We start from the raw sequence: 12,657 nt of genomic DNA on the forward strand, positions 1-12,657 counted from the left end.
GGAGCCTGCTTCTTAGAAATTCTGGCTTGGTTAAACTTACTCTTGCATATTTTAATATGTATTATACTATCTAAATTCTGAACCTATTTTGATGTAAAATTAACTTCAAAAGATGATCTCAAAACAATCTTCATGTTTTTAGATTTTTTATATTTTTACTTGAATGAATTAAACAGTTAAATCATTTGGATTGACCCAAGACCTGGTCACCAGTCAAAACGATGATTAACAATTGGTATAAAACTCATGTCAAGACAACAAGAGGAAAAATTAGAACGACCCACCCTTGATTGAAGCATGTGCGTGTGAGTTGCAAGTTGCAAGAGAGATGACATGAGAAATTAATGGAGCAGTCATACAACACTTGTTTATCTAAACTCTTGACTCTTGATTTAGATATACAATGGGTGCCCCATGTGTGCCGTTATTTTATTGCCATTGCATTGCTTATTATTATGTAGTACTAGAGGATGACCCATGTAATACTAGTATTTTGATATTCTTTTATTCATGTATTCTGATAAATCTTGTTTAACACACATTTTTATGTTGTAAATTTAGGTTATTATTTTATTTCATATTTTTTATATATAAATTTATTATCTAATTTAATAGATTAAATCAAGTTTAATTTTCTGATTGGGTAGACTGTATACACGTCTAAAAAAGAATTCTTGAATAAAAGATGGGAAAATGTGTTTTGCTCAGTTGGCACAGCACACGGACAATTATACATCACAAGACAGAACACAAGTCACAAAATGATAAACCATCTAAAAAAAGGAAAAAAGAGAAATCATCAAGAACAAAGAACAAAGCACATGGAAACTGATAACAAAATTGCAATTTCATAATTGTGAGGCACATCCAAGCAATCCCAGTATGGAATCTATGACTCTGTGAAGTTGATTACCTCATCAATGACTAACCCTGTTAGTCATTGTGTTTTGCTATCTATTATAATCCTTAATGAATTAACTTTACACATCATACACAATTGGGATATAATTGTGTATACTCTATTATCAACCATTTTCCATTTCTGTGTACATGTATATTTACCTTTGATTGTAAATAAATATACGACATAATTGAGAATCATCTTTCCTTAACCCTTACAGAAGAATGGGAAAGGCAGGTCACAATAGATCAAACATCTCCCTGCCAAAAATGAAACACAAGCGTGTGCTGCTGTAACTTATGACCAAATTTATGTATACTCAAGTATAGCACCTGTATGATTGAATCCACATGATACTTGCAGTGCTTTCACATTTTCACCAAAATTCACCATTGTAGGTTCAAAGTGGTCAATATCACTTCCATGTCCCTGTAGAGAAGACAACTTGACATATTTAAAGTGAAATACTTGGTAGATTGATAATTATCAATAAAAAAAAAAAAAGACTCGTAGATTGACAAAATAAAAAACCCAATAACTCTTTAATTTGATAGTGTTTTTTAACATAAAAGTAACCAAAATATTATTGTACCACGTATAAACATACAATTGAACTTAACATACTGGGTAAAACACCAACAATTGAGTGAACTCTTCAATTAAAAGCATTGCAAAAGGAGTTCCATAAGACCAAACGTACACAAACATACACAAGATCTCATACAACTTGGAAGCCTCAATGAACCATTGTTTTAATCCCTACCTTCTTGACTATCCTAAAATCATGTAATATTCTTTGGCCATATGATTGCCCTCTCAAAGGAGCTCTAATTTCAACTCTTGATCAGACATTTATAAATATTACTTTGTATCAGCAAGGGTCACTAAATAGCTAATATGTTTGAGCCTGCAATTTTAAAGCTCAAAGACGCTGAACAAGGCTGGACAAAAACTATAGAGGTTATTGATATTGAAATGCAGCAAGGATGTGTTTGATCATGGTATAAGCTACAAGGACCCAAGTTTTTCTTTATGGAGATGCCAGTTACATTTTGTTTTTTTATAACTTTATTTTTCTTTTTGTTTGTCTAAATAGAAATCTTTAGCAAACAACATGCTAAAATATGGGTTATTGGTAGATATCTAAATTATCTATGTACAGACATAGGCTCTTCTAGGTTCCTGTGTGCTAGTGGATCTCTTGTGAGGGCATGTATTCAGACAGTTAACAAATTCAATCACAAAATCACAATGATCAGAACATCACCTGTAGGGCTGTTAACCCTTTCTGTCTGAAGCATCAGGATGAACTTTGATCAATATAACTGATACATTTAATGCTACAATAATATTGGAACCAGACTTTAAGTTCATAAATTTATGATCCGTAGTTTCATTTGATCTTCTCTAGTAATTCTCAACCATTTCCTTGTCACCAACTATTAAAAGGGAAAAACCTTTGGAGGTGTAAAAGGGAAGCAATATTATGGAACAGTTGGGAAGATCAGAATGCAACAACTTTCAATGATATGAAGTTGGAATCACAAGCAACCATTGATCTGGTAATGGTTAAGGCTGTTAGGATGATTCATTAAGGTCTGGACTCTGGAGATTACTCAGATCTAGCAAGCAATGACCACCTTCTTCCATTACATGCCCCTTATAGTAGGAATACAAGCCCTCAGATCCAGGTAGAATAAAACTAATCTTTGATGGATGATAAAAGTGCTATTGATGATTTAGGCCATATTGGAGCAGGGACTGAGATTTCTCTCTTGTAGATAGGTCAACAGTGGGCTTTGCATCTGGGATTCGATATATCAAACCGAAAGATCCTTTAAATATTTAAGTTATTAATAGAACAACTTAAACTGTTATTTTTCCTGATTGGTATAGAATGAATCAAATGGAGATGGTTCCTGAAGTGCAAAGGAGAATTGGGCTGATGACCAAGTGGATGGATTAGAGGAAACAAGCAAAGCAGAATTGGAAAGAAGATGGAGGGGATGTAAAAGAATCAGGCAGGTAGGGGAAGATGGAAGTGAGAATCATGAGTGAGTCAGGGAGAGAAAATGTTGGATGTGGACAAAAATGTTAAAAAGGAAGTCCATACAAATAAAATGTCAGGGGTTTGCTAGAAAATCTTTTATGGAATTGGAGAAAAGAAAGGAATTTGATGATGATAAAGATAGTATTGAGGATCAAATGCTGAAGGAGGTGGAAGACAGATCAGTGGAGGTTGGTAAAGGACTGGTAGATGGTGATGTTTGTTTGAATACTTCGGCACTTGTGTTTCAGTAGTAGGTTGAAAGAAGAAGAGAGAAAGAGAGGATAAGAGAGAGATAGAAGAGAGAAGAGAGTAGGAGAACCACATGGTATAGAGAGAATGAATCTTCTCCCTAGCCGACCGGGTCTTATATAGATATGGTGATAGTACAATGACTGATATATCCCTACTTAAGTGTGGAGACAACAACTTAAAATAAGACAAAACTGACAAAGAGCAACTTAATGAGAAGGTAAAAGACCATATTTCCCCTATTTAGTCGATTCTAACACTACCACTCAAGCTGGAGGGTAAATGTCATATAGTCCCAGCTTGTTACATATGTAATTCACTCTTCCGCAACTCAATTCTTTTGTAAACAAATCTGCCCACTAGTTTCTTGAATTCATGTGCTCTGCGCTTATCACTCCACTAAGGATCTTTTCTCTTACAAAATGGTAGTCAACTTCTATGTGTTTCATCCTCTCATGAAAAAATAGATTAGTTGAGATGTGGACAATAGATTGATTTTCACAATACAATTTCATAGGACTATTTATTGAGAATCCAATCTCTTGTAGGAGATTTTTCAACCACACCAATTCACATGCTGTGTGCCAATGGCCTTGTATTCATCTTTTGCACTACTTCTTGCCACAACTGTTTGTTTCTTACTCTTCCACATGATCAGAGTTCCTCCAAGGAAAGTATATCCTACAGTTTACCTTCTAGCAGATACTGAACCAGTCTAATCTATGTCTGCATAACCTACTATTTCAAGTTTTCCTCCTGATTTGTACAACCCACGACTTAGTGCACCCTTCAAGTATCACAATTCTAACAACTGCATCTGAACGAGGAACCTGTAGGTTTTACATAAACTGTCCGATTACACTAATTGCAAAGGAGATATTTGGTCGAGTAATAGTCAAGTAGTTCAACTTTCCAACCAAATGTCTATACCTTCTAGGATCATCAAACACATCATCTGCATCAATGCTCAACTTAACATTTGACTCTATGGAAGTTTCAGTTGGTTTAACACCTAACAACCCTATCTCTTCCAATAGATCAAGAACATACTTCATTTGGTACAAATTTATACCATGCTTTGATCTTGCAAATTCTATACCTAAGAAGTACTTCAACTTATCGAGGTCCTTTGTTTGAAAATGATCTTGTAAAAAGGACTTTAACCTATCAATTCCCAACCTGCACTACTGATTATAATAATATCATCTACATATACAACCAACAAAATCTTCCCATCACCAGAATTATAGCTAAATACTGAGTTATCAAATTAAAACTGTTTCACACAAAATTCTTTTACAACTCCACTAAATCTGCTTAACCAAGCTTGAGGAGACTATTCAGCCCATAAAATTGCCTTCTTGAGCCTACATACCTTCCCATCCTCCCCCTGAGCAAAAAACCCAGGAGGTTGCTCCATATAAACTTCTTAAACCAAATCACCATGTAAGAAGTCATTTTTAATGTCAAGTTGAATTAATGACCAAACATACATAGCTGTTAAAGATATGAGAACACATTGAACCAATTTTAGCAATTGGAGAGAAGGTCTCCATGTAGTCCACCCCATACAATTGTGAGTAGCCCTTAGCAACTAATTGGGCTTTCAATCTTTCCACTGTAGGATCTGGTAGGTACTTGATAGTATACAACCACTTACAACCTACAATATGTTTACCAAGAAGAGTAGTGAGCTCACACGTGTGATTGTGTGCAAGAGTAGGGAGTTCTTCTGCCATTGCCCGACATAACCCTATTGAGGTAAGAGCTTCCTGGACATCCTTAGGAATAGATATGGAAGACAAATGAGAAACAAACTTGCGATGGGAATTATAAATGTTAGAAATAGAAACATAATTGGATATTGTGTGCAAGAGCAGAGAGTTATTCTTCCAATGTCTGGACACAACCCTGGTGAGGTAAGAGCTTCATAGACATCCTTAGGAATAGATATGGAAGACAAAAGAGAAACAAACTTGCAATGGGAATTAGAAATGTTAGAAGTAGAAACATAATTGGATATTGGATGAAGAGTACAACTATGTTTACCTTTACATAAAGCAATGGGAAGGTCAAGGTTAGAAGTAGGAGGTAATGTTAGGGTAGGAACAAGTGAAGTAGGATCTGTTGTGGAGAAGGAGCTAGAGGAGATGGTGTTTATCTATGAGTATACAGTTTCCTGATTGGTGGCCGGTCGGTATGAATCTACATTGGCGAAGGTGAAGGCTCAACTGTAACTAGAACAGTAGGGATGACATCATAAACTAGAACTAGAAAAGGGACCACCGGAAAAGAGGGAGAAACAACAGTACTACTAAAAAAAGGAACTGAATCCAAGAAGGTAACATCAAGACAAACAAATGATCACTAAGTAAGAGGATTATAGCACTTATAACCCTCTTGGGTCCAAGAATAGCCAAGAAAGATATGCTTTATAGTGTGGGCATCCAACTTGTCCAATCTAAGACCTAAGTTTTGAACAAAACATACACAACCAAAGATTCGAGGAGTTAAGGGAATGGGGGTAGGAAACAAAATAAAAAATGAAAAACGTCCATCAAGAATGAATGAAGGCATTCGGTTAATGAGAAAACAAGCAGTAAACACAACATCACTCCAAAAATGTTTGAGTACATTCATATGATTTAGAAGGGACCAAGCAATCTCAAGTAAATGTTGGTTCTTTTTTTTAGCATCCCCATTTTTTTGTAGAGTGTATGTACAAGAAGTTTGATGAATAATACCATGATGCTCCAAATATTGTTGAAATGAAGTACTCTTTGCTATTATCAGAACGAAGAATTTTTATTGGAATACCAAACTGAGTTTGAATTTCAGCATGAAACTTTTGAAAAATAGAGAATAATTCACTTCTTTCTTTCATAAGATAAATCCATATCATCCTTGAATAGCCATCAACAACAATTACAAAATACTTGTAACCATTATAGGACACAATTATATTTGGACCCCAAACATCTGAATGAACTAAAGAAAATGGACTCACTACATGATTATCAACTCTAGGACTAAATGAAACCAAATGGTGTTTCCCATATTGACACAACTCACACTATAGTGATGACAGGTGACTCAATGACAGAACAAGTAGTTTGGGAGCTTTAAGAGATGGATGACCAAGCCTACAGTGCCATTGGAGAGGAGTAAGGGAAGACTGAAGTGCAACTACACACCACCAAGATAATACAACCCATTGGTCTCATGCCCTCCACCAATCTTCTTCCCCAACTTGAGATCCTTAAAAACACAAGAAGATGGGTAAAAGTGATGGAACAATTGAAGTTGATTAATTTACTAACAGACATAATATGTAAAGGAAACTTAGGAACATATAAAATAGATGATAAGGATAAAGATGCAACATTAACATTAACAACACCACAAATGGGAGAAGTGGAACCATTGGCTAAAGTAATAATGTGTGAGGTGGAGGGCTAAGAGAGGGAAGAAAACACACCTGGAGTCCCAATCATATGATTGAAGGCTCCATAATCGATAATCTAAGGGGTGGGGGGTTTGGATGCCAGACAAGCCATACCAGAGTGAGCAAGAGCAATTATGTTTTGATGGGATGTAGCCTAGAGAAACCTCTCATATTCATCATGGGGAATACTCATCATCTCTTTCCTATGAACAAATGTAGAGGATAACTGATCAAATTGCTTGTTATCACCCACTTCACCACCACTTGTTACAACATGATTAGCTTATGAAGAAGGTAGGCCATGTAGATTGTAGCAAAAATCGACTATATGTCCCTCCATACCACATTAGGTGCACTTCCTAGGATCACTGCCTCGTCCCTTACCATGGCTTCCCCTTAAACCCTGACCACCACTGCTTCCACCACCTTAGCTAAACATGGGACCACCACGGCCTCCTCTAACTCCACAACCACCACCTCAATTACCACAGAGTCCCCCTCTTGCTACAATAAATGCAGACCTATCAGAAGTAGTAGAGTTTGCTGTAGGTTCAAGTGAAATCCTACAGAGTTGAGCAAATACATCCTCAAGAGATGGAAGAGTAGGACCCCCCGAGTTTCTTAGCATGACCTCATATCTTCTTGGCTGTATCAAGAAACATAAAGTTTACACTTATTTTGGGCTCCATACTATTCCATAACCATGTCATAATTTGAGCATCTTCTTGCTCCCACTCACTATATCCTAGAGATTCAGTTGAGGGTTTCTCATCCTTCACATGTTTCACCTTTTTCTTAGCCCTAAGAAAAAACGCCACCGATTTGATCCATGCACATAATTCTCACCATTAAGTTTGATCGACGTCATTTGCACACTTAGAAAATCAGGGGTTATCATCACATTTGATTTTTTATCACCATTAGTTTCTCTTATTGTTGCCACAATGCTGTCTACTCAAAACAGTCAACACCACCACTACTGTGTTACTACTAACTCACAAGAACTGATTGTCACACACAAAGTAAAGATTGCCTGGGTGTTACAACATTTCACTCACCTCTTAACAACACTTTCCAATCCACATAGCAAGGAGAGACATGCAGAAATTACACCTGGAATACATTCAGTGACTTTCTCCACCACAGATTTCAGCTAGCATCAGTACTGTCAGCTGGCCAAGAAAAAACAAAGGCCCTCTTGACTGCTCAAATGAGGGTTCAGACACCACACAAATCACCACTCGACAACTAGGGCTGTCACTTATCATGACAGCATTTCAAAGGGTGCTGAAATAGGGTTGCCACAGCCTCTTCAGTCCCCTTTAACTCACTTTGTAACCCAGAAAAGAAAGAAAAGAAAGAGGGGAAGAGAAGCGAGAGAAAAACCGCAGTTGTGTCTTCTCTTTTATTGCTCTGACACCATGTTTTAAAACTTTGGCCCTTGTGTTTCAGTAGTAGGTTGAAAGAAGAAGAGAGAAAAAGAGAGAAGAGAGAAGAGAATAGGAGAACCACGATCCGGTCTAGAGCGAATGAATCCTCCCCTAGCTGACCCAATCTTATTTATATATGATGATAGTACAGTGACTGATATACCCCTACTTACGTTTAGGGGCAGTACCTTAAAGTAAGACAAAACTGACAAAGCCCAACTTGATGAGAAGGTAAAAGACAATATTGCCCCTGTATAGTTCAGTCTAACAATGTTCTTGATTGAAATTGGGGTGAAGTGACTAATGGCCATCTGGGTTGGACTTTGGGTCTTTGGGTTTTAGCATTTTATTTTTCTGATTGTAAGTTGGTTGTTAAGGTTTTTCTTGGTGTGCAAAGGTTTGGTAATGTTATTAGTTTATGCATTGGTTGTGGAGTTGGTTGTTTTGGATTTTTGTGTGAGAGTGTTCAAGTGGTGAAGTTTTTGGGGGTTTTTTCTTGGGTGATGCCTAACCAACCTATCTCTTGTATCTCTTTTCTCTTTTAATGAATTTTTTTTGCTATCAAATTTATACACATATATGTTTTACACACACACATACACAATCGCATCTTTTTCATCGGTGTCATGATGGTAGGTTTTCATGCTAGATTCTTGATTTCTGAAGACAGTTGGACAAACTGATGTTTCTATTTCTAAATCTCAATAATTGCAGATCAAACAATTAGTTTCGTTCTAACCTGGTTTAGACGTCTTTTTCCTCTTCCCCTCTAGAGAACTCCTACTCTCTCAGAGGGGGAAAAAAGATTGTAAAGGACTGATCAACCTCTAAGTAAAGAGGCTTTAATGTCTCAAGTTGCAACAAGTGGTGAGTTTTTGGTGGTGTTCTAAGCTCACTTCTAATTGGCAATTTCAAGAAGGGCTGTTTCTGGGTTTTGAATGGCTGCAGAACCTTCCATCACTGTGTGGTGAGTGTGTGAGATGCTTCTGGTGTGGTAGCAGTCAAGTTTTGTGATTATGGGGTCAGCTGGTGGATCAAGTATCCTGTACCCTACTGTATTTTGGATGTTTTCTAGTGGTAGAAATTGGAACATAATGCAGTGTAAACCTGTGTACAGAGGTGGTGGTGTGGTATAAAATCTTTATTTTCAAAAGATTAATCATTAGTTCAATTTCTTACACAAGTGGTTCCAAATCAGCTGTTGTGTTACAGTCAGACATTATGAATGTCGAGCTGACTATTGTCAAACTCAATGGTATGAACTATGAAACATGGGCTAAATCAGTTGAGGTTTCTTTGATTAGTCAAAGCAAACTGAAATATATTAAGGAAGAACAACCAAGATTGGGTCGGAAGGATACAATGAATGCGTGCAAGGAAATGCACATATTATGACTTCATTGTGGAACAGCAAGGAGAAAAAAAAGTGTTAATCTTATGTTTTTGGACACAGCGACAGAAGTTTGGGAGCATGCTAGACAACTGTAGTCTAGACAAGACAGCGTTATGAGAATTTATCAACTTTATCAGGATTGCCTCACTCTCTACAAATAGGTGCAGCAAGGACAAAGAGAACATTTAGATATTGCTAGTTTTTTGTCAGGGATGAGGCCTGAGTTTGAGCTAGCATGTTGAGAGCTCTACACAACTGAAGGTTGTTAGTCAAGTATACACAAAGAGGCTATGTCAGCAAGAAGTCACATCAGCATAACCAAAAGTGAATTGAAAAAATTAGTGAATTGAAAAAATTGTTGTAACAGAACAAAAGCATTGTAACCATGAGAATGAAAACAGAATAAATACAACCAAGAAAGAGAAGAGGAGGCATTGAAGAAATTCAGAAATAAACCATTCTCCTTTCTCTCTCTCTCTTTCTCTCTTACCCATGGAGGTTGGCTCCCTTGAAGAAGACCTAAGTTATTGAATAGATTACATTTGTAACAAGCTAGAGCTTTATTTTATTGTTTTAATCAATAACCAAGCTAGAGCTTTATGATATTTATGCTCCATCTTGAGGGAGACTGTTAAAGTCTAGTTGACAGGGGCAGTTTTGTTATTGGATACCTTTGATTTTAGTCAATCTGTTCAAATGTCTTACTGAGGGGATTCTTGTAATTTCGGTCACTTATTAGAAGCTGAATATTACTTGGGCCAATAGGAAGAGAAAACAATTCAACACTCTCTCTTGAAAACCCTTTTTCATATCTTTTGTCTTCTTTTCTTCTCTTGCATTCTCTATCAACCGAACCTTTCTACTTCCTTTTTTATTAACAGTTTCCTAAAGTAAATACATTCATCCATCATAAAACCAATATTTCTATCTTCATCTTTCCAGTAAAATCCTCTCTACTTCTTATGAGCAGTATGAAAAATATTTCAAGTTATTTTAATTGAAAAAGGAAAGATAAGTATCACAAGAACCATCATTAGTGTTTTCCATACATCTAAATTCCACTATGACCTAAATTCAAAATGTAAACAAAATAAATGAGGGTAGCTTTTCTCAAATCCATACTACATTACAAGTATAGTATGGAAGTCCAAGTATGCCACTTCTAGAGCTCTTACACTTCATGTTCGATCACAAAATGCTTTCCATACATCTAAATTCCACAATGACCTAAATTCAAAATGTAAACAAAATGGATGAGGGTAACTTTTCTCAAATATGTACTACATTGCAAATATAGTATGGTCAGTCCAAGTATGCCGCTAGTCAACCATCAACCAATAGTGAAGTATCAAACTTGGTTCCAAAATTATCATATTTGTTAATTTTAGTCATGGTTCTTTGATTTTAATTTTTTTTTCTAAAAGGCTATCTAATTTCAGCAAAAAGAGATAGAAGCAAACCAATTGCCCTCCAGAAGAATGTCCATCTTCAGAAAATGTTCCATGTGAACCTCCCCAGCCCCAAGTAAAAATATTGTCACCTGAATTATGTCATTTTAGGTTATGGTCATTGCACTTATATTAACAAATAATAACTTTTAATCAAATAAAGACCATAAGCTATGTTACTCCAGATATGAACATAGCTGGAAGTGGTGTCACATACAGAACTTGCACAAAAAAATTGAAGCATCTAATATGAAATGGCACCCTTGTAAAATAACATAGACCATAAATGATGTACTAAGCTTTTAAAACTATTAAAACACAGGCATGATTTTACTTTTTCAATAAAACATATAGGATTTGGGTGAGAACAGACTTTCCAGTAAAATTTACATTATATATAATTATCTATAGTATATTATATGGCATAAGACCCTAAATCATGTTTCAGAATCATCTTTTCTTCACAAGTATGATACTTACTGGACAACTCTAAGCAAATATTTGGCAACAATCAAAGTAATGAAGCCAATGAGATACCCACCAGAGCAAAAGCAAGCTAAAGCAGAGAAGGAAAAAATCTTTTTAGGAGAGAGTAGTTATATTAAATAAAAAAAAGGAGAAGAACTACAAGCAAGGAACTCCAGCAGAAAGGAAACTAGCAAAACCCACAGTAGTAGTTTCATAATTTCTGGGTTAATGATGAGGCAAAAAAATGAAAAAAAAGTGAATATATTCTGTTTTGGATGTGTTTTGTAGTAGTATCCCAAATTGTTGTTTTTGGGTAGCTTTGTTCACAGCTTGGGAACAGGGGTGTTTTCGTCATTTTATATGTCCAATTCTGGTCAGGGGAAGTTGAGTGCATCTGTTGGATTTTGGTCTCTTGGGTCTTTTTGTAACAAAGTTTATCTTTTGGGGGTTCATTTGAAGTTAGTTTTGTTCTTAAGAAGTTGTTTGTGAGAGGGAAACACTCTACGGGCTTATGTGTAAATATATTAACTAGCTTGTCCAGCAAGCCAATGGGTCTTATAAAAGTGAAGGGGGCTGTTTCTATAGGGGTCTTTTTTGGTTCTTTCTCTCTTGTTTGAGTTACAGCTCAGCCCTATCTAGGGTTTTCAAGTATTGGGAGCTTGGGTTTTGAGGAGTCGACCCATTTTGGCACCTTCAAATCCCTCTATCACTGTGTGTTTGCATGGGAGGCCAGCTTGCTGCCATTATTACTGTAGTAGAACTGTTCCAAGAGGAGTTTTACTTAAGATTCAGGTCTGAAATCCCTAAAAATCCAACTTGTTTTGTGTTTCAACTTGGTATTTCTTGTGCTTATTGCTGTATACTTGAAGTGCTGCATGTAATTTGTTTTTCTGTCCACATCAAATGGTATCGGAGCAAGTTCTTTCCTTGGGTTTGCTTCAAAGCTCATCTTCTTGTTGTGTTTTGCTATATTATCATGGCTATAAGGGGTGGATGTGGAAAGGGTGGTAGAAAACCACAACATGTCACTGTAGAGGTTTTACAAGTGGCTATAAGAAGGCTGCAAGAACAGATTGAACATCTTGCTCAACTTGTAACTCAAAATGCTGCTAGGGATGGTGACATAGCAAGTGATTTGGGGTTAGGAAGAAGAAGACAAGCTCCTAGAGTTGATGAACAGCCCACTGACATTATTAGTGAAGACATTGAGCAACCTAAAGGTGATCGGCATGAAAGGAATAACAACCAGCGGTGAGAGGACCGAATAGTGCAA

At 36.4% G+C, this 12,657-nt stretch overlaps 1 protein-coding gene across 2 annotated transcripts in view; it reads right to left on the reverse strand.

Moving 5' to 3' along the window:
• Window positions 1–824: 824 nt before the first annotated feature.
• RUG1 (Regulator of chromosome condensation (RCC1) family protein) overlaps window positions 825–12,657 on the reverse strand; it is a 52,414-nt gene continuing 40,581 nt past the window's right edge. For both annotated transcript variants that reach the window (XM_088944493.1, XM_088944492.1), the window contains exons 14-15: window positions 10,929–11,008; window positions 825–1,330 (exon numbers count right to left, since the gene is read on the reverse strand). In XM_088944493.1, the coding sequence (XP_088800619.1) occupies window positions 1,211–1,330; window positions 10,929–11,008 (200 nt within the window). In that variant the 3' untranslated portion in view covers window positions 825–1,210. The remainder of the gene's footprint in view (window positions 1,331–10,928; window positions 11,009–12,657) is intronic.

The sequence above is a fragment of the Nelumbo lutea genome, chromosome 5, assembly GCF_056320005.1.
Source record: "Nelumbo lutea isolate HS-2025 chromosome 5, American lotus-T2T, whole genome shotgun sequence".
Classification (NCBI taxonomy): Eukaryota; Viridiplantae; Streptophyta; class Magnoliopsida; order Proteales; family Nelumbonaceae; genus Nelumbo; species Nelumbo lutea.